The following is a 25,901-nucleotide window of genomic DNA, read 5'->3' as shown; positions in this document are numbered from 1 at the left end:
GATTTCTGACGGTGATTTCCCACTGTGAGATTTGCTCGGAGTTCAGAGGAAAAACAAATTACAGACTCATCTGCACTAAAACACACACAAATAAAGGAGAATCTGATGGCACATGTCAAAAACACTTCTGGCTGACTAAAACTACAGAGAATAAATAAATAAAAATTTGCATATATCGAAATATGTGTGCCGACTTTACTTATGTTTTTCCACCATTAAATTTGCATTATGCTTCGTAGATTTTTTGTTTAAATGCCATAAAGTTAAAGTAAAACTCATAAGCGTATATAAAAAAAATTTGTGCTGCCTCACGATTAGTCGCGACTAATCATTTGCAGAATAAAAGTTTTTGTTTACATAATATATGTAGGTGTACTGTGTATAATAATTATGCATAAATACGTATACACACACGCATGTATATAATTAAGAAACATGTATAAACATATTTATATTTGAAGTGTTTCGTTGCAAAACGAGATAAATAATTTTTTTTACATTTTTGTCAAAACAATTAAAAAAACGGTGGTTATCTTGTTTATATATATATATATTTTTTTTTTTTTCTTAAAATTACACATTTATGTGTGTGTGTGTATTTATAAATATAAATATTTATTATATAAATATATTTTTTCTTAAAATTACACATTTATGTGTGTGTATTTATATAAACATAATTAATATACACAGTACATACATATATATTATGTAAACAAAATCTTTTATTTTGCAAACGATTAGTCGCGACTAGCGTGAGGCAGCACAAAAAATTTAAACATTACTTTTCCCAATTTTCTTTCCCCAACATTTCCTCTTTTTCATTTTGACTGTGAAAATAACCCTGACATATTTCTGTGAGATACACTTATTACAGTTTATACGTATGAAGGTTATTGAGGACATATGGTGTGTGATGTGATATATTACGGTACGGTTACGGTATCTCTCTGTGTGTGTGTGTGTGTGTGTGTGTGTGTGCTTTCCCTTTATATAATTACAGTGGTCTATATCCTGCTGTCTACTCTATCATTAGGTTTAATGGGACAGGAAAAGCCATCGCGAGTGTGTTACGGCTCACCTCAAAAAATAGGTTAGACTCGGTGAAGCTCGAAGTTGACACAAGGATTATCATTCACCTGGCAGCGCACACACACCTGCACATCTGTCAGTGGCTCTTTGGCCCGATGTCACCGGCGCCAGCCTCTGTTCTGATGGATTAGACTCACGGCGGGCAATTTCTGTCCAAACTCGTTTCTTTTGACCCGTTTAATGCCTGCGTCTTACTGTATATACGGACGCACTGAACTCACCCGGATGGGTTTTACAGATAAGCGCAGTGGACATAAAGAGTGAATGACCTGTGGCACAACGAGGGTGGTATACACACAAACTCAATCATACACTTGTACAGAAACGCACACATTCTGTACAGAACAGCTGAAATAATGTAGAAAAAAACGAGCAGACGCACATTCATAGACGCCTGCAGAGATGAGTAACAAACAAGATGCACACAAACGGGCCGTGACACGCAAACAGACTCACACAGAGATAAACACTGATTCACGTCTGTCATTATTATTACTAATGAAAACTTTAAGATTTCCGATTATTCACTTATGCAGACTGTCACAGACACCTGATGACTCCTGTTTCCGTCCAAACCAGAAGTGTTTATTACGAAGTCACCTAACACGGGAAATTCACTTTTATGCGTTGTTTGAACATAATTGTGTGTCGCCTTCTGCCCAGCTTTTATTTTAAATACCTGTAAAACCTCAACAGTCTCATGCGACAAGCTGTTGGTGTTTTCCTATTTCAAATCTTCTCACAAAACAGCACACCCAAAAATTGGCATAATAATTCTATATAGTGTATCTGGACCTGGCACATTCTGAGGACACCCTATACTAATATTATATCTTTAAAAATGACCATAATAGGTGACCTTTAAATTTACGCATCAACTTTACCTATATTTTCGCTTAAAGGATTAGTCCATTTTCTTAAAAAAAAATCCAGATAATTTACTCACCACCATGTCATTCAAAATGTTGATGTCTTTCTTTGTTCAGTCGATAAGAAATTATGTTTTTTGAGGAAAACATTCCAGGATTTTTCTCATTTTAATGGACTTTAATGGAGCCCAACACTTAACAGTTTTAATGTAGTTAAAAATTGCAGTTTCGTAGGACTCTAAACGATCCCAAAGAGGCATAAGGTCTTTTAAACCACAACTTCTCGTCCATCCCAGGTCCCGCGACGCGCCAGCGCGACCTTATGCAATATGTCATCACGTCAAGAGGTTATGGACGATGTATGCAAAACTACCCCAGTGTTTACAAGTGTGGAGAAAGAGGACCGTTCCGACGTTGTTGTATGTTGTCGAATGATACAAATTAATGTCTTTGTGTCAGTTTATTGTTTAAAATGGTCCTCATTAGGTATAAAATATGTAACACGTGACCTTTCCACGTCATTACGCAATTGCGTGATGTCGCGCTGGCGCGTCACAGGAACGAAGATAGACGAGAAGTTGTGGTTTAAAAGTGCATATTTTTTTATTTTTTTTGTTAAAAATGACAATCGTTTCTCTAGATAAGACCTTTATGCCTCTTTTGGGATCGTTTGGAGTCCTTTGAAACTGCCATTTTTAAAACTGCATTGAAGCTGTTAAGTGTTGGGGTCCATTAAAGTCCATTAAAATGAGAGAAATCCTGGAATGTTTTCCTTTAAAAAACATAATTTCTTCTCCACTGAACAAAGAAAGACATCAACATTTTGGATGACATGGTGGTGAGTAAATTATAATTTTTTAAGAAAATGGACTAATCCTTTAAGAATGTTAAATTTGTACAAATAAAATGGTGACACAAATGTATCAATTGGCATTGAGTGTATAGAGCTAAAAACTGCTGGAAAGTACAGCTCAGACATTACTGACATCTCTAATGAACCTCTTAAGTAAATACAGTCAGATTACAGTTTCTTTCCTAAAAATGTAAGCAAAAGATCTCAACAATATCGAAGAGATTTCATCTTTAATAGATTTGTCCTATAAGAGTCTTGATGATAAACTACACAGTGACCTTGAACAAAATATCACAAATGTGTTTCTGTGAGCTCTTTAATTACACACACATCTTCACTCTCTCTCACACGCACACACACGGGGAAATGACTAAAGACCAGCTACGGCCTACAATTACTCTTTCACTTTAATTAAAGAAAAGAGACAGCGCCAATTACTGAAAAAGAGAGATAGATGGAGAGAGAGATGAGGTGAATGGGTGTGTGTGTGGTGGGGTGGGTGGAAAGTTAGTGAAAAAGAGGCCAAGGTGAAAGACTGGCAGAGGAGACACGAGAGAGAAAAGAGGGATTAGGAAGAGATGGATGGAGGGATGAACAGATAGTGAAGAGAGACGAGCGTTTAACATGACTGCTGTAGCGTGACAACAGTGTGTGTCTGTCTAATGGTTTATAAGTAAAGAACACCTGGACAACACACACACATGCTTCCATTAGGAATGTACAACATGACAGACTTTTAAAACCTGATGGTTGAGCTGTCGTACTGGTCGACCAGTTGCCGTTAAACTGTATGTGAAATCAGTGTTTACTTTCTCAGTGAAGTCACCAGTTTGAATGCATCAATCGGATCTGACTGTTTACATTTCAAGTTCGCCGAATAAGCTCAAAAATATGAATAATTTTCTCTAACAAACGTATCGTTTCACTTTAAAAGAAATGTTTTAAGCCACTGGTGTCATCTGGATTACTTTAGTGATGGATGTTTGTGCTTTGGAGCTTCGCCATGCTGAGCCTCATAAGGAAATGCAACAGCATTAAAATATAAAAATATTTATTTGTGTTTAACTAAAAAAAATATATATATTGTGATAGCATAAGAGTGAGCCTATTATTAATTATTCCTTTAAATAATTAATAGAAATTACTGAAATATGGCAAACGTGAGTGATTTAATTTTAATACTTTTAAAAGTAACATGTGGTCAATGTCTCAGGTCGGTGCGAATAATATAGTATCTATCGGCCGTGTGGATGTTAGTTGGCATATAGGCCAATATGCGTGTGCATAATAGCGGTGACATTTATTTTAGTTTTTGTTTACATTGTTAATATGGCTGATTTGTTTTATGTTTGGTTATATAACACTTTTTGAATATATTTTAATAAAAATTTTATTGAATTTAGAAAAAGCTGCCAAAATCGAATATCGCAATATATATAGTAGTGGTGTAACAATACATCGGTACGGATCGGTCATCGATTGTAAAAGAAAAAGGATGACGCAAAGTCGCCTTCCTGTATTGTAATGAACTGAAGCCAAAAATGTCCGACCATGGTCGCCGCTATGTTACGTAAAAACATCAGTTTGGAGCCAAGGCATGCGCAGAAGGAATCATCCGTGGAGCCAAAGGCGGAGCCGTAGTATCAAACTTCTGCCCAAACGCTCCCAATTCAACCAATCATAACGACACGCCCCATTTCTATAGCATCAAATTTCTAGCTAAAATAAAACGCATCACAAAAAAGAGCAATTGAACATATATCAGCATAATATCAACTACCTGAAAGGACAAACACCATCTTTCAAAAACTTTTACTGAAAGTGTAAATATTTTTTTATTTAGAGCAGAGTCTCATTCGTTTGAATGGAGAGGGCGGGGTTTATGACTTGTACTGCAGCCAGCCACCAGGGGGCGATCAAAGAGCTAGCGGCTTCACCTAACAAGAATTATGAGGCACACCCAGGATCGATAGATTTGAGGTACCTTTATTATGACACGCTCCACGCCCTCATTCCTTGACTTAACGTCCATCTACGCATTTCCGCCAAAGCGTGCATTTTTTATTTTCATCTGCTAGCATCAGCAAGTGAATGCGATGCAGCAACAAAGCAGTTGTAGCAGCGAAAACACTATTTAAAAAAAGTATATTTTTGTTAGTTTGTTTTTGTAAATGTTCCAATTGGGACAGAGACGTAATATTAAAGTAACGACAAATTAATCTAATCAGATCGAACCGTAACCACATCGAATTTACAATTAAAAATTATCCAATTTACACCCCTAATATATAGCATGCCATCGCAAAAATTTCTTCAATATCTCGACCATCTCACAATCGAAACGCAATATAATTTCTCTCATGTAAGTGTAGCTCACCTCAATCCCTTACATCAATCCTCATAAAACTATTTAAAAAATCTAAGTAAAACACACACAACAAGTGTGGATAAGCCTGACAATGAAAAAGATGAAATGTGTACAACCTCCACAAACAACATGTACTTCTTCACCAATCATATGAAAACACGACTTTGTCTCTTAAGGGGCCACCATGAGAAAGGTTTTGTCTCTGTTACTATGGTTTGGGCGGACAGAAGCACGTGAAAGAAAAGTGGATGGTTTCTGAATCCACGTTAAACAAATGAAGAATACTTCTCTCGTCTCAACTTGTTGACATGCTTCACATAATCCGACGCATCTTTGAGCGTAGATTTGTGTTCTGGTAGTCGACCTACGAGTAAAAGCATTTACATAGCGTCTCCATGCATACTTGTATTTGACTTGGAAAGAAAAAAACTAAAAGGCATCGACATTGTTTGCTTTTGGATGCGGAAAGCCTAAAGCTAGAAACATATACGCCAAATGCTTCGAAGGTTTCGGTGTTACCATGACGGTAGCAAACTGGATTGCTCGAGGGGACAAGAGATTTGCTTTCAAGTGTCGTTAAACTGGACTGTTTTACTATTCTCATAGCTATCAATGTAGACGATTTAACTGTTTTTTTCACCATCACAAACGTTGAACGAAAAAACAGTGACCGTTTAGACATTTCGGCTACACTTCCGCAACACGTACTTGCATGTGTGCCATACAACCTTAAACCACTAAAATCATTCATACCTGTACAAAGTACATTTTGTCCAAGAAATTACATTTACGTATGCTGATAAAATTTTTGAAGTCTACAGAGAAAGAGAGACAGTGAGCAATAATTTCTCACCATGAGCAATAGTCTATACCGAGCGTGCAGTTACCTGTCTAATATTGAATTTCAATCTCAATGTGTGTGGCTTTTTCTTGCTATCGTGGGCACAGATTTAATTTGCTCAGTCATGTCGACTTGGCCTTGTGCTCAGAATACTCTAATATGACATTTATATTACACACACACAGACTATTTTTTATGCTGCCGGGCCCTTTACAAAACAAACACACACACACCATAGCTGTCAGATTTGTAGCACATCTACAAATAAAACACATTTCACACGCCACTGCTTTCTAGTTTCCACTATTCTCATGCTCTTTTTTTCCTAATCCAAACTAGCACACGTCTACAAAGACATACCGTTCACACTATTTCATTGCACACAGTATACAGACAACCTGTATGCATGAAAAGTCCTAATGACCAAAGACATTAGTCAATACATGAAGTAAACAAATCAGACCACACCGTGCGAAGGCCCCACAATGCAATGCGCTCAACTTGACCTTTAATTTTCAGCAAGATGAATGTAGCATAAGTGACATCAATCGCAATTTCTCTCTCAACTCATTATTTGCTATGCGTTTATGGCATTTTATGACAAAAAATGTCGAAATGCAAAAGATTACCGTTGCATGCCGTTTTGAGTATGCAGTGCACACTATAGTAAATACTGCACAGAGTTTAGTAGGCAGTATTTTTCATTCCACACATAGTCAAGGTCAGCCTTTGCAATCTGTTGAACTCTGGGGCTCTATTGATGTGCGAATGACGACCGTCAGGAAGCATAACAGCCTTTGTCATCATTACGTCTCCATATGGCTACATTATAAAAAACACACGCACACAATAACTGACCCTTAATCATATCCACTCTGACGCACACACACAAAGACACACATTTATAAGTGTCAGTGAAAGGATATGGTGTACTGGTTTGATTGGTGTTTGAATAAAGAAAGCAGACCGTTTCTATCCATCACGCATACAAATACACGCTGGCCCGCCATAACCCCAGCTGATATCTAATACATAATACACTCACGGCATGACTCTCCTCCTTCAATCTTTTGTTTCCTCCACCTCTTTTCTTTCTCTACGCCTCTGTTTTTCACTCAGCTGATCGGAGTGTGAGAACCCAACCATGTGTTAGTGTGTACCCAATTTGTACCCAAAGTGAAACCCAGGCACACTTATTTAAGAAGTGAGTTAAATATCATAAAAGCATTTCAAAAATATCTGCGAAGATCATCAACGGTGCTATATTACGCATGCCAGGTCTGTAGATGGTGACGTTAACTTATAAAGATGCATGTCATGCCTGCGCACGTATGCATTCTTTTACATAGTGTTAAATACAAACAATCGAGATGGTGCAAACACCACGCAGCTTTGTTTAGACAGAAGACGAGCGAGGTTTATTACAACAAGTAAGTATAAATTGCGCAAATTTTAAATAAAAAATAAAATTTTTGTTGGAGAAGCTTTAATAAACTCAGTATCTTGAGTCCTGTAGATCACCATTGTTGCTTTGGTTATACTCGCAAATGCTTATAGATTGAATTAACACATGCGCATGATGTCACCGTTATAACGGAGTTGCGTTTATGTAGCTTACACAGAGACGACAAGGTGTTGTTTTTAAAAATAATGCATTTTCAGGCGTGCGTTCTTCGTACGTGGATTACTCAGTTAGTGGATTTGATTGTTGACGACTTGGCTTGATCTTGGATTTTTGGTTCTTCGAAGCTCATCCTAGAGTTGTTGTCATAGCAACAGGTCTGTAGCCTAAACCTGGTTGGGAGCATGTAAACAAGATTAGATCGCACCTTTTAAAACGGAAGTGAAGTGATACGGAAAGTCTGACGCAGTCATGTATTCTCCATTATAGACGGTTTCATTGGACGCACGTGCGCTGACGTGATACACGTCTGGATCCGAACATTACTTCCTGTTTCGTTTTTTTTAATGGTCTGACTAGTTGCTAAACTGATCTCTTGAACAAATGCCTCGTCGAAAATAATCTATGTGTTGTTTTTTGCTTGTTATATAAATAAACTACATTTAAAGTACTTTGTTGTTATTTATTCTTAGCTGAGTTTACCGGAAGTTACGTGCTGACCACGACAGCCGCTTGTTTATGTTGTTACTGCCGAAACAGTCTATACAAGAGCAATCTGCGTAAAATGCACGATTGATATAAAGAGCTTTTCGAATTCAACAGGTAATAAAAATATTAGATTTAATCTTTTAGCAATGTTATTTAAAAATTATATTATATAGAAAATATATTTTTTTGTGCTTGTGCAACATGTTTTTGTGGAGCAGGCATTTTGATTATGACAAGACAAACATGCTTATGACCATATTCATTTTAATTTTCCTTTATAAAAACCAGCAATACTAGATGTCATCTACAATAAAAAATATTGCTCAGTGTGAAATAAGTTTCCCGTGAATCAACTCATCTCCAATTTTAGTTTTGTCTTTAGATTCCCAACTTAAGTACAATGTCATGCATGAAAGGTTTGCTTGGTAATTTATCTATTTTATCTTTAAAACTCTGTCTACAAAGACGTTTTTTTCACTGTCCCTTTCTGTCCCTTTCCCTTCACTGATATGTGGCAATATGTGCTTTTTGCACATATTGCCACATATCTTTATCTGCTTTACTACACTTTTCTGTGCAGATTCAGCAGATTTAAGACTTTCAGTTAATGTGGACTCCTGCCTAATATTGCTGCAATCAGAAATCAGTTATACAAGAATAATGCAAAGTAAACTTATTTAGTTACTTGCATACTTCATATATATGGGAACTACTGAAAGTGTTGGTGTTTTATCTACAACTGCACAAAAGAAAGGGAAACACCATCTTATAATAAACTACCAACAAAAAAAGAGAAGTAAATCATTTCAAGTTCATTTATCAGCAATGAAAGTGTTGCATTGGCTGTGGGTTTAAGAAAGGGCAACTGCCTTCAGAGATGATCTGTACAATCATTCATTTCTGCCAGGACATCACATGAAGTTGCAGGACCACCACTTGTTTTTATATTCTGCTTTTTGGGTTGCTGTTATAAACAGACAAAACATTTAACTGTTTTTAAAAGAGACTTAAAGTACTTTGGGAGCATCACATTTTCACATAATATTTTACATATGTAGGGTGATGTTATGTACAAAAATAGCTTTAGCTGGGTTTACAAATGCTGCATTATAAAAAGTTCACAATAAACTTCCATCAATAGCTTCCACACTGCAGGGGTTAAAAAAATGCCGGCCAATCATAGCGTTGCTGATCAGTGTTTCTACTATCGATATGTATTGCCTCTTCATGCGGTGCACGAACGCGCAATGATCTCAGATAATTCAAACCTGCCATACTTATCATCAACAGCAGGGGTGTTCAAAGAACCGAATAAGCGAGATCATAATTAGCCAGATCTGAACATCTCGGATGTGTTATTTGATCTCGGATGTATTAAGTGACATACAAAGAATGGACCCCAGGACCCAGAAATCCCGTTGTCATGTAAACGACCAACCAAACCGCATAAAACTAGAAGTATAGTTGCGTTTTGCACATATGCGATGGTTGGCGTACAGTGCGTTTGTTTGTAACCGCGCATACTTTGTACTCGCAGGTTGCGTATGCGCTTGGAGAAAAATGTAGTTTGTAGCCCAGGAGATGCATTGCAACGTGCAAGCGTTTAATGTCTGTGTACACGTACGATAAACTATGCTTTGCAAAGCTGTGCATTTGACTGTGTGCATGCGTTCTATATTTCGGGCTTTATGGTTGAAAACGTTTTTCCGTAAACGGCCCCTAAATGTGCCAGTGTCTAAGTCACGTCTTAGTAATAAACACAGACTCCACAGTTGTATGGAAACACAAGATTTGATGTTTTCGTCAATGGCCCACCACACACATCTGACCCATTTTAAGAGCTCTTAGACAACTGCGTGCACATTTGTAACATCTGATTCTTTTCAATTTTTCTTATCTCTTCTAACAGTGCGTCTTCTGTGAATGCAATAATCAATAATGGTAGTTCACATCAGGACATTCCCGTTGCTGCTTAACATGATTTACTAAAATGAAACGTATTCCTGAACCGGCATTCTTCTTGGTCCTGTAAGATTACTATCAACCAATCAGATTTGTGGGTTTGATTTAGGGCTTGAATGCATTGAAGTTATTTTCCTATCAAATGATCTTTTCTCTCTGAATCCGAGTTGTGGTTTGAGTGGTGTGTGGCACTTTAACAGCCTCATTAACCAGTCATTTTCCTCTAATTCTAATGGTAGTTAATAGTTAAAGTTCAGGCTATGATTGTTTGATAGCAGTGTTGGTATAGGGCCAACAAAGGCCCTGAGCCAAGAACATGTCCTACTTGGGGAAACCCCAAAAGATTTAACTAAAGTAATACAAATGAACTGGCTTCGCTTGCTGTCCGCAATTGGACTTTGTGCTATCCGTCTGTAATTGCAGCCGTGCTATAGAGACCAGCGAAATTTCACCAGGAATGAAACAAGAGAGGGTTGTAAAAGTAGACAGGACGGGGTGAGGAAGAAACCGTGTACGAACACCAAGAACATGCTGTGAACTGCAGACAAGACGGATGCTGCCGAATGTGCACTTACCAACAGGGGGCAAATGGGGTATTGCGGGTAGCTTGGAAGGAACACTGGACGAGGCGAATTAAAAAAAATATTTATCCAAAATCTCACACTGCGCACTAATGAGAGAACTAACACAGTGTTTCGATAGGAGGGCCTACAAATACATTTGAAATGTAAAATAAGGGATCAAACTAGATTAGTGGGAAGGTTCATACACTTTTTCTTGACTATGAAACATTCAAGAGAGAGCTCTTTTTATCTCCTCATGAAAATGCCTTTGCATTTATCAATACATCGAGTGTGCCATATCTTAGGAAAAAAGTGAGTCTAGGAAACCCCAAAATTTTTATGGATTTAAAGTAAGCGTAAAATGTTTAGGACAATACATATTTCGGTAGTTTCTGTGAAAAAAAAACACATAATCTGTCTATGTGCATTATAACTGTGCTCAATAAAATGATGTTGTGGGGTGTACACCCTGGACTGTGAAGATTATTGCACATCGCACAAACCTAACCAACCAACCTACTGAAACCAGCAATTCATTTCTGTGAAGTATTCCCAGGAGACTGAAAACAGCAGAAGCCGAGGAATTATTGTAAGCTGGCGAAAGGCCAAACTGGTACAAAGTCAAACAGTGTGTTGTCTCCGGCAAGTGACAAAATGTGATTTGCCCAAGTGGGACACGAGGAAATTACTGGGATGTAATTTAACCCCGTAAACCCAAACGCTAGTAAGCTTAAACCTAACCCAAAATCTCTGGTTAATAGGAATGTTGTTCCAGAACCAACAAGAATGTTGGAACATGTCGGATTGATGGTAAACTGCGCTAAGCACTTCGACAGATGTTTTAGATGACCGCAGCACCACCACGGTTCACTTATAACATGCTTTGTGGACGCAATAAACTTTGGATTACATTAATATCAACAAGTATTGTAAAAAAAACGAGAACCATATCTGAACCATACAAGGGCAAATTGCTCTATTGGTGTGCAAGATCAATGCTGCGACAATTTTGTAAACACTACTGAGGTATGCAGGTGTTTATATATCTTTGCTCTGTGATTGGTTGAATTACACAAGTGTGATAACTTTGCAACTCCATTTTGTAAACACGCACAACTGCATTGCAGGATCCTGATCATGTCCCCTCTTTACCGATTGTGTCCGACTATATAAGGTCAAAGGTTCATGCTAAATAGGGCCTCACAATTGCTTTTAGAGGCGTGTAGGTGGATGGAGAGAGAGAGAGAACGATGGAGACAGAAAGAGAAAAGATAAAGACTCTTTGGCTGTCAGCCCCTCATCCATCAGGACCATACTGACACCAATGCACTGGCTGAAGAGACATGAGCGAGAGAGAGAGAGTCCAATCCCAACAAGAGCTGCTCGAGCACTGTTATCATCCCATCAATCTGCAGTGTTTGGATCAGCAATCGGGGCCGTGCAGACCACACAGTCCAACAAAAACACATAAAAGCATGAAACACGGAAAACGATTCTTCGCATTTGAGATCCAGCGTGCGGCCTTTGAGACAAGCATACTGTGGTAAGTCTGGAGAGAGTAAAGGTGCTGGACTGATGATTAGAGATGAGACGCAGAGCTGCAGTTTAAATCTTCAAGCGGCTAATCACAGGATTAACAACCAAAGAGAGAGAGAGAGAGAGAGAGAGAGAGAGAGAATGAAGTGAGTGGGAGAGAGAAGACTGTTTTAAATGCAAATCCCAGTCTTATAAAATTCGGTTCCATTTAATAGGATTTCTGGGGAGGGTTGTGCATTTCTGCAGTGGGAGAAGAGTGTTGGAGACTTCACCCCAGTCAAAAGGAAATGCTAAATGACAAAAAGTTAACAAACAATGCAATTCACATGTAAAAATACACACGTGTTGCCGATATGCTCGATTGCCTGGTTGAGCTTTTGCATCATGTTAATTTTACGCTTCGCTTTCACTTACTTTTTAGAATGATAATTTCAAATGTGCATGCAGAGTGATCACATGACAGCAAACGTGCAGCATGCAACGTTATACTTTTAAAACGTGCCGTGAAGTATGATTGCATTTCAATTTGAACAAAGCCTAACTATAAAAGGTCAATGTGTCCATTAAGGAGAAAGACCGAAAAGATGAAACAGAAGAGACACAGATTGGGGATGAAGGCAAAGAGAAGTGAATAAGTGACAGAAGGTGGGATAGCTAAGCTCTTTTTTTGCTTCGGGGTAACAGAAGCAGGAAGACAGAGAAGTTCCTGAGCTCTGACCTCACATGAAAGCCATTGTTACCTCTCTCTCCTTTAGCTGATATTTCCTCACAAAGGGAATTAGAGATCAGTGCGGTGATCCTCACAGATCTGGCATTAGTTTAATCTCACACAGGGGTTTGAGTTACTATAAAATCAAATCCAATCTCCCCCCTGCCGCTTCTGTTTCTGACTTTACCATATTAGTCGATACAACTGCCAAAACCCCCGGTACCGCAACTCCTCCCAAAGTGCAATGTTCCCAGTGTACTATTTCATACAGTAACAAAAATGTGCATTGCTTCATATCTGACTATGAAAAAATAACAAGTGAAAATATTGTAGAAAACTTGACAGTTAACTGTAGTAAAATAGATTTTTTAAACTTAACACCGTAAAACTTTAAGTTTCCTACAATGTTTACTACAGAATAGTATAGTAGGATATACATTAACAAAGCTAATGTGTTTTTTAATGTGGGTAATAAAAGTCGCATGTAGGCCCACACAAACAGGATGAAAATTAACGCTTTAAAAAAAGAGACGTAGGCTACTGGGCAGTCGTGAAAAACAATAAATACTCTATAAAATTTTTACTCAAACAAAATCACAGAGATACCAACAGACAAAACAACTTTTAACAACTTTCTTGCCCTACTTAAGACCAGCATAAGTTGGTTTTAGCTGGTCTCCTAGCTTGGTTTAAGATGGTTTTGCAGCTGTGTTCTAGTTGTGTTTTGGACACTTTTTAAGCTGGTCTAGCTGGATTTAGCTGGTCAGCCTGGAAGCTTTGCCAGGCTGGCAGGACCATCTTAAACCAGCTACTATCACCTTAAACCATCTAAAACCTGGTCTTCGCTGAATTTTTCACTAGGGCGACTAAATGTTTTAAATAATTAGCTAGAAAGCCATTATTTTAGAATTGCGTATTTAGTTTACCAAAACAAAACTCGACGAAAAGTATTAAGTATCTAAATGATTTTGTTTCATGGCGCGAAATTTACGTCGGTAAACCGTCGTGCAACACGTCAACGAACAGTTCCCTCAGCAAACCAGGGGGGCAAGACACCATTTCCGTTCCGAATTTATCCGCTTAAATCATCTTCTCCCTTGAGATGACACCAGCTACAAGATTTCGGACACTTATCAACGAAACACTGCGACAGAAACGCGTCAATAACTCATTAATGTGAGACAGTGTTGCTGTCGGAAGAGCATCACCTGCGCGTGTCTGTCACACACAGGTCGGTTAATTGATTTCGGTCTTCGGGAAGCAGGTGTGCGCGAGCCGCGCCATGTAATGCAGAACTAATCCTGCATCGATTAAGCAGCCTGCGGCAAACCGACAGACCCACAAGTATGTAGTAACAACATCCCTTTACTCATCCATACTTTTCTTGGCCTTTCCTCAGTTGACGGAAACCTTAAGCACAGTGCAAGGCCATTCATCATTCTATCGATCACTTATTGAACTTACTGGACGGAATATCCCGTGACAATACACGACTCAAATTTCGATCGACCAGAGAGGTCCATATATCGGCAGTTCTCTTTGTAAGTTAACATTTGGTGTTATTTGAGATGCACTTATTGTGCCTCTGCTTGATCCGCCCAGCGGCGATTTTCAGAGGAGAAAACACCAAAGAGGCTTAAGAACGAAGTAAATCGATGTTATTAAATGTATAGTCCATAGTCATTTCAGAGTCATTGTAATTATATCGATTATTGAAGAGCACTTTAAATAGGCTTTAAATTGGGTGAGGCAACCATAATGACTGCACTTTTAAAGATTTCTACATTGTTTCCTCTTTTATAGAGATAATCGTTTTCAAGCACACCTGTAAAACGAAGACATTTAGTGAAGAAAAATTCAACAAATTCCGTCAAACAAAACTCCAGGCGTAACATCACAGAACCCGAAAAAGCGTTTTAACAACTAAATCCCTTATTCTCGCAGTGCCTCTGGTAACAAAATAATGGGCTTGAACTGGTGTATTAAATTGAGTCATGGTTTGACATAGCCTGAGTACTGCTATCATGAAATATAATACATTAAATTGTTGAAATTGACCGGAAATGGCCATTGAAACATATAAGCTTGTAAAAACAGAAGAGCGATGATCTTAATGTCCAGTTAAGATCTTCATGAACGAATAGTGCAGTATTGTAATATACTGTTGTAGTGTGTTATAGTAATGACTACCCTTTTGATGTATACTGCAGTATTGACTAGTGCATTGATAACTGTTGTAAGTACAATAGTATACTTCTATAAGTTCAACGAATTTTAGTACAGAAATAAAGTGCACTACAGTATTTGTTCATGTAAACAAATGGGTAGCAAACAGGTAGTTGAGTTTAATAACACTGTATTGAGTTACCTTCCTCCGCCAGTGTTTTGAACAGAAACTCCAGTAGGATAATCCAGAGCGTGGCCACATTCCTGGAGAAGAACTCCATCCTTACTTTAGATAAATGTTTACAAATTTGGGTAAACTGTGTAGGGTTTGGGAGTCGTCAGCTGGCACTTGTACCCATCAGGAATGAAGAATCTCGCGGTGGGAGTCGTCACAGGACAGCGAACAGCTAACAAGCCATGGCAGAAACTTAACTTTCAATGGATGATGAAGAAAACTGTCTAGTGAAGTGTGATAAATGGTGAAAACCAACTATTTGAGAAACGAGGCTTCAATATGTTAGCATATATAGATAAATGTCTGATAAAAAAAGTTTAGGGTTAATTATTTTAAACTTTCTGCGCTGATTTAATTGCGGTCTGTATCGTTATAAAAAACAAGCACGCGATCCTTCGCCTTTTATCTACCCGCAAAAATGTGCCAGTTTTGCCAAAAGCACACAGTGCAACAGCATGCTGTTCAGCTCCGCTGCGTGGACCCTCTTTGTGAGGGGAGTAGGTCGACTTGTCCCAATTTTTCACACTCCCAAACCGTATGCTTTTTAAAATCCACCTACTAAAACAAGTCCCGCAGGCCACTTCGTTTAGAGACCCATCGGAGACGTCCGATTTTATTCGGCTGGTGGTTTAAATGACATCGACGTCCAGCGACTGAAGTCTGATCTCAGTCCGTGTATCCACCTCGTCCTTTGTATCTTTAAACATGTGAATGTCCTGCAAAATAACGCCGAGGCGTGAACGCGATCTTCAGTCAACTCAACGCGTTCCCGTGTGTTGCTCCGGTGACGGCAGATCGCGCAGTCGTTCGTGTGGATATGAACGAAAACCGCATCGAGATGAAACAAATCTCGGGAAATCCTGGAAGTTAATATACGAGGCGTTGAGTCTCCCAGCAGCCGGTCGCTGTAATGTGAAGGAGCTGAGGAGCAGTCAGTCAGTCTCCTCCTCTCTGGAGCACCTCCTCCACAGATAGCCCCTTTACTATAGGCCAATTCAGCCTGCTCATCAAAAAACACCACAAAACTATTGCGATTAAATAGGTCTGACACAATATCTGATTTAACTGCATGGTCGCCGTGTTCGCGATAATCGCGGCGAATGTTTTGTCGCGGTATTTGATTCCATTTAGATGGATCAAAAAAATACGGTTGTAGTTTATTAAATATAGGAAACTGCAGTTAAAGGGATGGTTAACATAAAAATTTAAATGATGTCATCGTTTACTCATCCTCATATTTTTTAAACCTCATGACGAGTTTCTTTATTTTGTTGAACACAAAGATATTTTAATAAATTATGGTAAACACGAGGTTGATTGTACCCATTGACTTCCATAGTAGAAAAAACAAATACTTTGAAATTGGGTACCGTGTGCTTACTGTCATTTACAGAAATGGGGACTTGAGTCATATGACTTAAATCGAGTCAGTCTTAAAGAGGACATTTAACAAGACTTTTTAAAGCTGTAAAATAAGTCTTTGTTGTCCCCAGAGTACGTATGTGAAGTTCTAGCTCAAAATATATTATAGATCATTTATTATAGCATTTTAAAAGTGCAACTTTGTAGGTGTGTGCAAAAATGTGCCGTTTTGGGTGTGTCCTTTAAAATGCAAATGAGCTAATCTCTGCATTAAATTTCAGTGCTGTGGTTGGATAGTGCAGATTAGGGGCGGTATTAATCCCCTTTTGACATCATAAGGGGAGCCAAATTTTAATGACCTATTTTCCACATGCTTGCAGAGAATGGTTTACCAAAACTAAGTTACTGGGTTGTTCTTTATCACGTTTTCTATGTTGATAGAAGCACTGGGGACCCAATTATAGCACTTTAACATGGAAAAAAAATCTGATTTTCATGATATGTCCCCTTAAGTTGTAAATTTTACGACTTGAGATATAAATATTGATCAAAAACTCAACTTGACATTTATGACTTGAGACTTTACTCTGACTTGAATTGACTCAAAACAATTTGTTTTTTATTTGTTTATGAACGCACCTCAACGGCGCAACCTAACCACGTGACACAGCAGGCAAGCAGATGTAGAGCGATAACTAATAAGCATCAACAGTCATGACTCACTGAACATGTACAGGGTGTGAGCAACCTAGTCATGCTGTATTCAAATAATACAAAGAGAACGTATCTCACCCAATATTATTTGCATTTTTGATGTGTGGATCTTGATTTGTATATCTCTGTTCTCGGTTAACTGGAATTTTCATACGTTTATTTGATCAGTGGTGTCATGGCAATTTCGAGGAAGCCAAATTATATGTCAATCCATATTTCCACTATTATGCAGTAGGTGGCGCTCTTATCCTGGCTTAAAATGAGGTGAAGATGGTACTATCCTGATGCACACATAGTGTGCCTCAACCACACATTTTACATGCAACATATTTTAATGTTTAATAATTAAAGCAACACTATGTAGTTTCCATGTAAAAATGACTTACAGCTCCCCCATGTGGTTGAAAAGCGCAACAGTGCCTGGTATCAGACACTCTTCTGCAGGCAGGGGGAGGGACTGGGCTGTGTGCTCTACCCTCCACCGCCACTTTCAGAGTGTGCTTGTAGCAGCTAGGAGGCTGCTCAGGTTGCAGCAACAGTACAATTTGTACAGTTAAAAGTTGTTCTATCACTGAAATAATTTTAGAGACATTATTTAAAGGTAAAAAAACTTCATAGTGTTGCTTTAAATGATAAAAAAAAACAAATATTAACTTTTTATTTGATAAAACATTCAATGAATTGAAAACAACATATCAGCAGTGTTCATTGACAGTTAACAAACAGCAAAGTTGTTTAAAATCAAATGAAATATAAATTTATCAGTGTTTGGTAGCTGATGTACAAGGTCATAAACATCATCTGTCACCTTAGTCATCCCCTCATCTAAACTATTTCTTCTGCATTCATTATGAAATATAACTAGTTTTAACAGACATGCCTTATTAAAACTTTACATGTGTGCAATTTGAGGCAAAACAAAGGGCACTGATGTATTTTAAGATATGTCAGTGCAAGATGTTTTCAGTTTGGACAGCTCTTACATTTATTTTAGTCTAGGACTAGTCTAATCCCTTTCCTGGAACCAGCTCCAAAAAGTTTATGTTAAGATCCTAATCCTTTGCGCGATCTGATAATATATTTAACAAATAAATTATATGTAATAAAGTTAAACCCGCTGGGTTGTAATTTAATCTATGCTGGGCTGTTTTAACCCAAAATGCTGGGTTGTTTTAACACATTGTTGAAAGTAACCCAGAGTGTATGAAGCCCTTACGCCCCATTCAGACAGCCAGCGACCAGCAGTAGCAGAGCGATGCGATTTCATTCATTTCAATGAAAACCGGGCGACTTCCGGCGGCACAAGCGAAAGGAGATAGGACCAACTGCAGAAGCGCAGAACCAAGTGGCGGAGGTGTAATCTCAGACCGGATGTGGACGGAGAATTTTTAAACGTTAAAATCTATTAAAATGCTTTTTCATTCAAATCAAATGCTCAAGCTTTATTTTTTAAGATTTGTGTTTAATTTATTTTTATACATTTATTACACATAAAAAATGCATTAAAAAATATATTTAACTTAAAAAAAAACTATTAACAATTGTCTGTAGCAAATAACAATTCTTACGTTTTATTTTATTTTACACAAATACATAAACACATGTGTGTGTGTATATATAAAATATAATTCATCTCAAATGGCAAGTGCCTCAGTCATTCTGAAATCGCCCTATATATTTATAAATAATATACAGTTGCATCTCAAATATCGTAAATATATATTTTTAAATGAAATATTTTTAATACATTTCTTAAAACAAGCACATCACGCACTCTGATCTCACGGTACTTTGATGTCGAGTGAATCGCTCTGTGCAAGCCCTGCATTTTTTTTATCGACGTGGGTCTTGATCATAATGGGTATGGTTTTCTAACAAAGTTAGCGTCCGTACGGAGCATAAAAGACAGAAAACCCCCATGCCTGCATAATCATATCACCGTATTATTTACAACGACACAGAAGTAGCGGAATGCCTTATAAGGCCCACTTCCGGCCTCAGACTGTCAGGCTGGGGCTGTCAGTCTCAGACTGTCATGACGTGTGGTTCTGCAGTTGGTTAGTATTGAGCGAAAGTGACCATTGGCGACCGTATGGGCGTGTCCAGTGAAGCGAGAAAGTTAAGAAAACTTTAACTTTATGCAAAATTCAAGCGAATTTCGGGAGCGACTACTAATAAGAACGAAGCAGTGGAGTTCACATCCTCCTTCTCTTGTCAGTTACTGGCGCGGATGGTACTCATTTGTTTATGACAAGCAGATTTAGAAAGGCCTCATTGAAAGAGACGGGCGACACACAGCGATACTGTCGCTGGCTGTATGAACGAGGGGTTATGCTACGTACACACCAAATTCAGGGCATCGCGTTACTCGCTCTAGATTACTCGTGGAATTTAACTTCGTGTCTTGCAAATTTTCGCTGTAGTTGAATATTTTCAACTTGGGCGCAGACGCGTTTAAGGCGAATAGCGTTTGCTTTCGCGGCAAACGCGCCGCCCATAACGCGTCATTCGCATCGCCCCACGCGAGAACGAGTCTGATCGCGTCTTTGCATTGACTTTGTATGTAATCTACCCACGCAAATCGTTGAAGTCACATCTGGTGTGAACCCACAGTTATATTCTACTATTGCTGAATTGGGTTGAACTAGCAGCTCTGGCTTCTATCATTGCTTAGATATGAATGGATCACCTCATTTACCTCAGCTGTATGTAAATAGAAATGCATATTGCCATTTTTTGGTTGCAAATAAAACTTCCATAGTCCGTAACTACTGTAGATTGAACTTTTTTTAATATATAAATTCAGTTAAATCATCAAGCATTTGTATGACTTGACTTGGTTGACCCAAGCTATGACTTGACTTTAATTGTTTGACATAAAGCAGTGACTTGACTTGATTCTCACTAAAAATTGACTTGTGACTAACTTGTGACTTGCACATGTGTGACTTACTCCCACCCCTGAATATTATATTGTTTACTGTGTCTTAAATGATTGGTGAACACTTTATTTCAACTATTAACAGCACTTTTTTTATCTGGACAAAATGCAAGTGCATCATATCTAAAGCTTTTGCGAAGAATAGTAAATTGTAAAATATAATTTTTTTCTTCATCTGATCCATATCTACTCAGGTTGCAACATAACAAGTCAGATAGTAGTACTATAATACTATTGCTGTACCACCATGGTATTTTTTGGTTAGGGAGTGGTGACTTATCATCGCTTTCATCAGCATTTTCTCTTGAAATCTCGAGCAAAGCAACCGCTTTCTTTAAAACCGTGGACAAGAGCTTCAAATAGCCTGTCAAAACCCCCTTTTTCTTTAAAAAGTAAGATGAAACCACACATGGGGAGCTTTTCACCCCCTTTAATTCCAATGCTAATGCATCTCTGGAGCCCCCTTCATCGCACCTATGTGGATTGCCGTGTTATTTGGCTCGAGAGTTGCACATTCACTGGGATTCTTGTCATGCTAATTCAAGCACTTGTCTTCTTACTGTAAACCATTAGCTGCTGCAGGAAGGACGTGAAGGAGAAGTGTGAGAGCTGAAATGCTTGCAGGCTGAGGGTGTGAGGGCCTTTGAGAGATGAGCCATTGGAAAAAGAGAAGCGGAATCACGCCGTGACATGTATTTTATGTTTAACACGTCTTTCCATGCAGATCAGGGTGATACTATTAAGTGTGAAAAATCTAAAGTTATGTGTGTGAATATTTTCCGGTGGGGATAATGATTTTCCATGACGGTACAAAACAGATCACTGATGTGTCGGAGAGGATTTTGATAAGAACATTATGAAACGTAATGGGAAATGGTGTTGTGTAGGAGTCTATTAAGGATCTGTGATTGTGAATAGTGGACCAGGGGCTGTATATATAACACTATTAAAAATATCATGGTACTACCGTATTTTGTTTGGATATGGTATTGTAACTATGTATTTTTAGTATTCTGGAGCATTATAAAAAACAAAACCACATTGGAGTAATACAAACATGGATTGCAGTACCATGGTAAATCATCTGTTAATTATTATGATTTTATGTTTTGTGTGATTTGTATACTTGAATTTATTTTCTTGTTGGATGTTTTTTGCATAAATTCCAAATAAATAAATAAAAATTAAATTAAAAATAAAATATATCAATGTACTACTGTATTAATATTTGATATCATCACTGCACTATGATACAGCCACATGAAACATAAAAATGACGCAACATGATCTTATGGAAACTCGTGTTATAGTCACAAAATAATCAATTAATTCATTTGTGTCCATGGCATGAAATTTTGCTTTTTATACGAATTTCTATAAATAGTTTTTCATGTCGGTGGCACGACTTTATTTTTCGTGTCACTTTATGTATTGTTTTCTCATTATTTCCCCTATTTTTAAATCATTGTTGCTTGGGGTTGGTGTTAGATTTGGGGTTTGGGTTAGGATCTACTTTTTGTATTGGTTTCATGTTTTTCTTCCACTTTTAAAACTATTCTTGCCTGGAGTTGGGGTTAGGATGTCTAAAAATGTAACAGTGATTCTAACCCCAACCGACAATGGTAAGAAAATAAGAAAAAACAACGAGAAAACAATACATAAAATGACACGAAAAAGAAAGTCGTGCAACGGACATGAAAAACTATTTATAGAAATTTGTGATGAAAAGTGACACGAAAAAAACATTTGTGCTCAAAGCACGAAAAAAGGCTGAATTTCGTGCCATGGACACAGATATATTAATCAAATTTTTCGTGACTATAACGCGACTTTCCATGAGATCAGTCTGAAATGTCAAAATGAGGCATATATTTATTTAAAACATCTGAACAGTGCAATAAAAGGTAAGATGTTTAAAACAAACCCCATGTCTGAGCCTGTTCTTTATTACAACCTGCACTGTAACAAATTTCTGTAATTTCTACAGCAAAATTTTACAGTTACTTCTTGTTCTGTCATTTTACAAAGTTTAGCTGTACATTGCAATGCATTGTGGGTCAAAAAACTATTACAGAAGTTGACAGCTTTTCCCCCACAATAAATTACAGGTATATTTGCGCTTGCCTGTAACTGATGCATTATTACAGTTATTCACTGTTGAATGCGTTGCACGAGGCAGCTTGACGCCATTTTATGTCGGATTGCAGAGGAGCAGGGACATTGCCACGCCACTCATCCACAATATGTAAGTACTATTATAAATAGCTATTATAATTGTTAATGTTGGTTGAAATAAAGTTTATCGTGTATCAGTCAAGCCCCACAATAAAGTTAATAAAGAAATTTTGAACAAGCAATCCCAGGTGAAGCAGTTTAGTGGTTAAAATAAAGTAAATGGTATAACTTTCATGTTAACCCTTTTCATATTTATATTGGACTTCAATGCTTAACGTCACTCAGGCATGCAAGGGTGCGTGCATGCGCGTATGTGCACGTCCACATTGATGCATAGGTCTTATACATGCATACATATATTTTTAAATATTAAAATATTGATAGGATGAGATAGAGAGTTTTTAACAAACGTGCGTGTTAGGCGCCAAATTCTTTCTCCGCCGGTGGCAGCGTCAAGCAATGCTGCTTAGCAACGAAAGAAGCTCTGAAGTGCCCACGCGATTTGAAGAGGAGAAAAGCGGCGCGGTCACGTTTTCCGCGTGGTTTCAGACGCGACATGTAAAGTAAATGTAAAGCAACTGTGCGTATGTGTTGGCCATTTCGGTGGCTGCTCGAGCCGAGCCCCGGAGGACCCAGGGGATCAGGGCATATCTGCGTGTTTATTGTAGCACTTCCACTCATAAAACAACAAGTGAGAAACCTTTTTGGGGTTATAATGTTTCCACATGCGCTGAAAACGCGTTCTGATGGTGTACTGGTAGCGCAGATTGATATATTTTCGCAACTTTGAATGAGAGAGAACGTCCTCAACCGAAGGCTTCAGTCTCCGGAGGTCGCATGCTGTATGTCATCAAGCCTGGTTTATTATTTTCATACATTTGCAAGTCAAGCATATTACAACAATTTATGATCAACAATGAATAATAGTCACGCTTTCAAAAATGATATTGCTATGAAAAATTACTGTACATTTGAATCTATTTTTCTTTGTTTTTTAGGTGTTGGCAACAGCAACATACATTGAAAAAAGACTACAGTTTCCTGACTCTAATTGTCTTAGGTAGTCTATTTTTTGTAATGAGTTGTAAGCATTGCAAAGACGGGCTATGAAGGACACAAATTAGTTTAACGTGAATATGTTTATGTGGAAAGCAACAGATTTTTTTGCATGTAAACCATTTGTTTATGCTTAGGCGAATCAGCGTTTGGATGCTGAGCATCGGGTGGTTGTGCCTCCACATCCCAACTTCGTGGCTGGAATGGCAGCTTTGTTTTAAGGCTACCACAATCTTGTGTAACAGTATCAAGCATCTTGCACACTGGAGTTCATTCAAAGGTAACTATGTGCTTGAAGTACAATGCAGTTTATCATTATTTTGTAAAGTGTGCTATTATGAGTAACAGAGATTTTATTTTGCTTTAAGTGTGCTTACAGGAAATCCCTTTAACATGATTGTTTTTAGTTGATAAATTGGGTTAAGTTATTTACCCAAATGCTTTATCATTGCAGAACAAATTCATTGTAACATTCAAACATTGACAATAAAGATTTATTTGATTATATATTTTGAAAAGTAGTTCTGCATTGGGGTAACTGAGCATTTAGGTAAATAAACTGCAAACTTGCTTTGTTTTTTTTATGGCATTCACAAGAAATCCCAGATGAACATTAATTTTACAGTTATGCATAATTTCATATGCCCACCCAGCCCTCACCCTCCCCACTATGGCAGTGATGCTCAAGGCAAACACACAAAAAAGGATCTGTATGCATATACTGTATACACACACCCACATATATATACTGATACATAAACATATCTTACAAATCTACCTAGATGTTTTTTAACAAAAAAATGAGATTTGCATGACCTTTGACGATCATTCATTTATTCATGGTTTCATTGGGGTATGAATGAGACTTATGAAAACCATAGGATTCGGAGTCATAGGAGTAGTTCTTTTGGAGTTTTTTCACAAGGCTGTAGGCCTACATGTTATCAACTGTAGTGATGTAGTTGCATGGACATAGCCCTGTACTATGAGTCCTTTAATTGTAGATCTTTGGATGGACCAGCCCAACAGCAGCAAACTTAGACAACCAAAGAACATTTTACCAAAGACATGTCTTGTGTTCCTCAACAGAATACATTTATTTTCCTGCTTTAGGGTGCCCTCTGACCACTCCCTACATTGGAACAATTTTGTTCATTACAGACTGACAGTATAACTACGCAGTGGAGCCTCGCATCTACGTATCTAGAATGTTTTTCAAGTCTGAAAGCACTATAAAGTCGCTTAATACACTTAATATGGTGTATTATGCTATGAATACTAAAATGTTATATTGTTGTGGTTTTATGTTTTGTTGTCCTTTGAAGCAGGGGATAGTCGGGAAATTTTCAACCAGAGGACCTGCTGCTTGAGGTTATGTTAATGCAACTAACCTAACCATAACTCATGCAATTTTGTGACTAGAAATCCAAATCATCCCTTCAACTGCTATGACTCTATATTTCACTATAGTCATTGCATTGGAGAGACACTTCCTGGTTTAGCTTGCCTGGACAGCACAACTGAAATTAAATTAATAATAATTACCCGCTGAATTTTTCTGTTGCAGTTTTTCTGCACTTAAGCTGAAAAGGGCAAATCAGCTTGATTTGCACAGTCTGATGTATTTTGCACTCTCTTGTAGAGCAGTTAAGGTACTTTTTCATAAAGTTTATTTTCATGTGATTTTGTGATTTCAGATGCTTCATTGGACTGAACCCCTCCAGTGGGACCAAGAAGAGGGAAGGTACAGGAGAAAAAGAAGAACTGCATTAACCCTCACGTCTCCTCTCTTCTTAAGCGGCTGATAGATTTTGAATGGCTTCAATTGTAAGTCTCAAGCGACTTCCTCACAATATGAATGGACATTGTTCTAAATCTTTTCTGAATTTCACTGAATGTTAAGAAAATGAATAGAATATGCTGTTAAGAAAAAGACATTCTGAAAATGTACAGTATTGTAACACTGTATTTTGTTTTAATAATAAAATTTCATGATTTTGCATCTTGGAGTATGGTTTTATTTAACAGTTGAAGAGAATCTTATCCAATGATGTTTGGATTTAAAGCAAGCCTGGTCTTATTTAAAACACTTTACAATAGGCATCAGCAAAGATTAACTATTTATTTTTTACAACAACACAATGTATTGTAAAATATTAACAGATTTTTGCTGGCAACTTGAGTTGGCAGCAAAAAGATGTAATTATTTCAAAACACATTATATTGTTGTAAAAAAGATTCTACAATAACATATTGTATTGTGAGGAATTTACAGATATTACCTGGCAACTCTAGTTGCCAGGTAATATCTGTAATTTGAAAAGAAAACAAGATAATGTTGTAAACTAA

The 25,901-nt window shown here is 37.7% G+C and overlaps 1 protein-coding gene and 1 long non-coding RNA gene across 5 annotated transcripts in view; one reads left to right on the top strand and one right to left on the bottom strand.

Moving 5' to 3' along the window:
- Positions 1-16,278, bottom strand: part of ephb4a (eph receptor B4a) — a 36,520-nt gene extending 20,242 nt beyond the window's left edge. For 2 of the 4 annotated variants that reach the window (XM_073861064.1, XM_073861063.1), the window contains exon 1: positions 15,272-16,278. In XM_073861064.1, coding sequence (XP_073717165.1) covers positions 15,272-15,350 — 79 coding nt within the window. In that variant the 5' untranslated portion in view covers positions 15,351-16,278. Of the gene's footprint in view, positions 1-13,904; positions 14,082-15,271 lie in introns of those variants that run through there. The other 2 variants (XM_073861062.1, XM_073861065.1) reach the window with 2 other exon arrangements.
- Positions 16,279-22,808: 6,530 nt separating this feature from the next.
- Positions 22,809-25,554, top strand: LOC141358962 (uncharacterized). The gene is made up of 3 exons (XR_012365534.1): positions 22,809-23,556; positions 23,690-23,832; positions 25,250-25,554. It is a non-coding gene; the product is annotated as an uncharacterized lncRNA (long non-coding RNA).
- Positions 25,555-25,901: the final 347 nt, after the last annotated feature.

This window comes from Misgurnus anguillicaudatus, chromosome 22, assembly GCF_027580225.2.
Source record: "Misgurnus anguillicaudatus chromosome 22, ASM2758022v2, whole genome shotgun sequence".
NCBI lineage: Eukaryota > Metazoa > Chordata > Actinopteri > Cypriniformes > Cobitidae > Misgurnus > Misgurnus anguillicaudatus.
The sequence above is the reverse complement of the archived record's forward strand: the minus strand, read 5'-3'. Positions and strand labels throughout refer to the sequence as shown.